The sequence below is a fragment of the Rhincodon typus genome, chromosome 48 (assembly GCF_021869965.1).
Source record: "Rhincodon typus isolate 14 chromosome 48, sRhiTyp1.1, whole genome shotgun sequence".
NCBI classification, from domain to species: domain Eukaryota; kingdom Metazoa; phylum Chordata; class Chondrichthyes; order Orectolobiformes; family Rhincodontidae; genus Rhincodon; species Rhincodon typus.
In genome coordinates this window covers 5222922-5227924 of record NC_063379.1, presented here as the reverse complement: position 1 = coordinate 5227924, position 5003 = coordinate 5222922, and the positions used below count along the sequence as shown (strand labels likewise).

At 55.1% G+C, this 5003-nt stretch overlaps 2 protein-coding genes across 2 annotated transcripts in view; one reads left to right on the top strand and one right to left on the bottom strand.

The window, feature by feature from the left end:
* The window catches only part of ndufs2 (NADH:ubiquinone oxidoreductase core subunit S2), a 26450-nt gene extending 25849 nt beyond the window's left edge, over nt 1–601 (bottom strand). Inside the window, 2 exon segments of the mRNA XM_048620763.1 lie at nt 199–397; nt 500–601. Coding sequence (XP_048476720.1) covers nt 199–397; nt 500–601 — 301 coding nt within the window.
* Nucleotides 602–1651: 1050 nt separating this feature from the next.
* Nucleotides 1652–5003, top strand: part of dedd (death effector domain containing) — a 7702-nt gene continuing 4350 nt past the window's right edge. Inside the window, exons 1-2 of the mRNA XM_020525056.2 lie at nt 1652–3424; nt 4768–4869. Coding sequence (XP_020380645.1) covers nt 3103–3424; nt 4768–4869 — 424 coding nt within the window. The 5' untranslated portion in view covers nt 1652–3102. The remainder of the gene's footprint in view (nt 3425–4767; nt 4870–5003) is intronic.

The window sequence follows — 5003 nt, the reverse complement described above, 5'->3', positions numbered from 1 at the left end:
TTGCCCCACTATCATTGCCCCCTCGCCCCACTATCATTGCCTCCTCACCCCCTGCCCCCTTTTGCCCCACTGCCTCCTCACCCCCTGCCCCCTTTTGCCCCACTACCGTTACCCCTGACCCCCCTTTGCCCCACTACCGTTACCCCTGACCCCCCTTTGCCCCACTGCTATCATCCCATTAACCTCCATCTCCTCTACAAGACGGAATCCCTATTCCCTCCTCCTCCTCCTCCTCCTCCTCCTCCTCCAGTACCTGTGAGGTACGGAGCCGGCAGTGAGAGCGGGGCCCAGATTCCGCCGCAGCAGCTGCAGAGCGCGGCTCGGACGAACACCGGCCCTCAGCAGGACGCCCGCTGCTGCCACCGTCGCCATCAGTCCGACCTTCACTGAGCCGGGGCTACCGGAAACCACCGGCTACTATCACTACCGTCACATCCGCCCCGACCGCCATCATCCAGAGGGGAGGATCAACCAATCAGCGTTCGAAGGGCGCGCTGACCTCCGTCTCCGCAAGGTGTAACGTCGACACCTGGAGCTTGCGCGCGCAATCACTGCCAGGAAGATGGCAACAAGGATGAGGAGACTCAGGGGTGTTCGCCATCTTATTGCGGGGCGCTTGGTCTAAATAAGTGGCTGGTTCACTGCCATATTAGTAAGGGGCGACACGCGGCTTTTCTCCTCCCAACTGACGGTAGGGCTTCAAATGTTTGGGGGGCGGGGGAGGAGGAAGGAAAAAAAAAGGTTGTCCACCATCTTTTAGAGGGTCAAGAGCCGACATTGCCACTGGCCTCCATATTACTGAAGGGCAAGAGCCGGTCTTCAAACAAAATACAACCTTTAAGTGGGGTGAAATATGCAGCTGCAGGCAAAGTAATGACACATATATATATATTTTAAGAGAGTCAGTTCGGCTTAGTTCTCGCGTGTGCCCCTTAAAAAGATGGCCGACAATGGCAACTGAAGAGACAGTTCCCTGCGCCCCTCAGAAACATGGCGCACGCAAGCACCTTATTTTCCCATTCGCACGCCGACACTTCACTGTGATTTTCTGAAGAAGGGTCTAGGCCCGAAAGTCAGCCTTCCTGCTCCTCTGATGCTGCTTGGCCTGCTATGTTCATCCAGCCCTGCACCTTGTTGTCTAAGAGCCAAGAATCCCCCTTTGTAAGCAAAAAACGACCTTGGGCCTTTGCAACAATAATCATGATTTAAGTATAGGAACATTAATCAACTCGAGTTCGATTCGATAAACATATATTTGAACACACCAATGCAATTAATCAACACTACAAAAACATTGACTAGCCAATAGTAGGGCCGTGCCGCCCTGCACGCTGGGAAATATAGTTCCCTAGCCAATTATACTACATCTCCCAGAAGCCGCCACGGCCAAGCCCCTCTCCAAATAGAAACACCATTCGACTCCCCCTCCCCCACAAAGCTTGGCGACGGAAGGGGCAACGTCGGCCTTCATGTCCTGCTGGGATTTGTAGTTCATTGGGCGCAAAGTCTACGTCTGCAACAGTAGGCAGGCCGGAGTAGAAAGACTACAATTCCCGGCGGGCACCACGGTCCGCTCTCCCATCCCCGGGCGCGATGTCGTCACTGGCACCGATCCTGTTTTCGGATGGGGGGGCGGAGCGGATGACCAAAGGCGCGACGGGGGTTGTAGTCCCGGCGTCCGTTCAAACCTGGCAGTGGCGCCGGGCGGGGAGACTACGACTCCCGTCGGGCGTCGCGGCGGCGGTTTTGGTGACTCCGCCCCTCCCGAGGCCGCGCCCACCTCCACAAACCTTTCCTTCATCCAACGGCCGGGAGAGGAAGATGGCGGAGCTGAGGAGGTGGCGGTGCTGGTTGCTGTTGTGAGAGGAGTGGCAGGAGAGTGGAAAAAGAGAGACTGGAGGGAGACGGAGAAGGACGCTAGAGGAAGAGACAAGAGCACAACCACTTTCCTCTTCCTCCAAACCCCTTGGCAGGGAGGGGTAGTGGGTCACTATTCAAGATGGCCGCCCCTCCCCTTCTCCATTGACTTGCTCCCCCATTCTAAAGGAAGAGGGTTTATGCCTCATTACTCTTCCCCAAGACCCCATTTTGGCCTGGTTGACTGAACAAACCCTGGTAATCTTCAGGAAGCCAGGACCCAGCTTTCAGGACTCTTTGAAGACCCTTCCCAGCAATCCCATCCCTCGCATCCCACTGACGAGACGATAAGGGATCCCCCATTGTATCCCCCACCCCACGCACCACTTCAGTTTGATTGACCGCTCAGGTCTGGGGCGGGAGTTGGGGTTGTCGAGATAGACGAGCCAAGTTCCCGCTCCCAGGTCAGGCAACAGAACACCACCACACCCCCCCCCCCCGCCCAAAAACTTAAGTGTTCGCTCTGGCAAGGAAAGCAGCCACCCGTTGGGGTTTTGTGGCTGTGCATTTCTCCTCGATTAGTCTCCGAAGGTGGCAATCTGGTTGCTTGCATAAGCACCGACGAGAAAAGCAGCGGCCAGCTCCCAGCAATAAGTGAGTGTCTGTTTGGTGCTGTCTTCCCTGTTGACCAGTATCTTGGTTGAACAGCCAAGCGAGGGCTGGTTTGTAGGCCGACCTGCGATCCAGTTTTCCCCTGGATTTTCACGTTCAATAAATTGCCTGCCTCAGCTCACCGCTGTTCGAGGTTATCCTGTCAGCCAAAGACCGCCTCAATTGTTTGCCTGGAGTCTTCCTGTGCGAGCCCTTCTGCCGTGTTTTAGCTTGTCAGACGAACTGAACTGAACCCGGGTTGATTGGAGCACTCCAGTAGCTTGCTGTTTCGATTGCTGCAGGAGTGTTTTTGTTTAAGCGTTCAACTGCGGCGAGTTTGCTGGGCAGAGAGCAGGCGGATGCAAGATGAGAAGCAGCCAAGAAGGGACCAGTTGTGAGCTGGCTGTTGTCCACAGTGAATAGCAACACCGACCACTCCCCTTCCTCTCTCTCTTTCTCTATCACAGCTTGCCAACTCCCCTACTTGCTGCATTCCGGAGTGGGGAAAGGTGATAATCGGTATCGTGAGCTGGGAATCCCAGATCTCCTGTGTTTGGTTGCTCTACAAACTCCTCACCCCACCACCCAGGTGGGATGTCAGACACCAAGCGTAGCGGCCAGCAATGGCCAGAGGAGCAGGTGAACCGCGAGCATGGGCTGTACTCCTTGCATCGGATGTTCCAAATTGTGGGTGCACAGCTCACCCATCGTGACGTGCGGGTACTGTCCTTCCTTTTCGTCGACGTCATCGAGGACTACGAGCGCGGCATGATCCGGAGCGGACGTGACTTCTTCCTGGCGCTGGAGCGCCAAGGGCGCTGTGACGAGACAAACTTCCGGCAGGTGCTGCAGCTCCTACGCATCATCACGCGGCACGACCTGCTGCCCTACGTCACGCTGAAGCGCAGGAAGACGGGTAAGGGATGGGGGCCAACCCCGCCGATCGCCTGGGGTGGGGGTACAGCCTCAGCGTGGCAGAAAGATGGCGTTTGGTTCAGAGAGGGCCACCGCTCCCAGTCATGTGCGCAACTGCCAACACCGTGCCTCGGATGTGAGGTACTATCTGTGCGCAAGTCAGCCACGTGGATCGTGGGCTTCCTTGCTAAAGTCTGGAAAGCATTCTTCCTTTCACTCCTTTGCACAATGTCACAAAGTGTTGTGAAGGCACTTCAATGCTCATTGAAGATGCAACATGTCCTGCACTGTCGGAGGGCCAGCACGGAGGGAGCGCCGCACTGTTGGAGGGCCAGCGCCACCCCTTTGGATGGTTAATACTAAAGCGGTGTTACGTTGTTGCTGTGTTAGTACTGAGCGAGTGCTGCAGGGTTTGTGGGTCAGGATTGAAACAGTGCTGCATGGTAAGAGGGTTGGGACCAGAGATGGGGAGCGCCGCAGGGTCGGATGGTCGGGACTGGGGTGGTGGGGCGCTGCAGAGTTGTATGGTTAGGACTTGGGGCGTGTTGCTCCATCATGGGGTCAGGGCTGTGGTGTCGGAGGGTTTTGTTTTTCTTTATTCATTAACGGGGTGAAGGTGTTGCTTGCTAAGCAGCATTTATTGCCCTTCTCTAATCGCCCAGAGGGCAGTTGAGAGTCAACTACATTTGCTATGGGTCTGGAGTCAGGTGGGCCAGATCAGGTAAGGATTGCAGTATCCTTCCCTAAAGGGCATTAGTGAACCAGGTGGGTTTTTCTGACCATTGCCAATGGCTTCATAGTCATTGTTATGCTCTTGATCCCAGACTTTTTTAAATTGAATTCAAATTCCACCATCTGCTGTGGTGGAATGTGAACCCATGTCCCCAGAACGTTATCTGGGTCTCCAGGTTAACAGTCCAGCAATAATACCACTAGGTCATCGCCTCCCTTGGAGGCCAATGCTGAGGGAGTGAGGGGCCAGTGCGGAGGGAGTGCCACACTGTCGGATGGTCGGCACAGAAGGAATGTCAGTGCCGTAGGAGCAATCGTCCATTGCAGAGTCGGCACTGTGGGAGCAGAGCACTGTTGCTGCATTAGTACTGGTGGTGTCCTGACAGTCATCGGCCCCGCACCCGAATGGCATGTGTGGTCATCGAAAAGGCCAGCACTAAGTATCTTGGAGAAGCACACCTTATTTACTGAATGCCCTTGTGATGGGGTCTGGTACTAGTTTTTCAATAGAGATGTGTGCTTTGGAGCCATTACGAGGTTGCTTTGTGTCTCATTCGTTGTTGTGGGTGGTTGGAATGATCACTGACTCATCCCCTCGCCTTCTCTCCTCAGTTTCTCCAGATCCGGTGGACAAATACCTCGAGGACACGTCAGTAACCTACGTGATGCCACGCACATTGGCATCAACTGGAGCTGCAGAATGTGGCAAATCAGGTACTTACTTGGAGGCACTTTACACACTTCCACCTCCTGTCCAAGCTCTGAGGGCACGAGCAGCACAGGGTTAGATTGACAGTGAAACTCCCTCTACACTGTCCCCCATCAAACACTCCCAGGACAGGGACAGC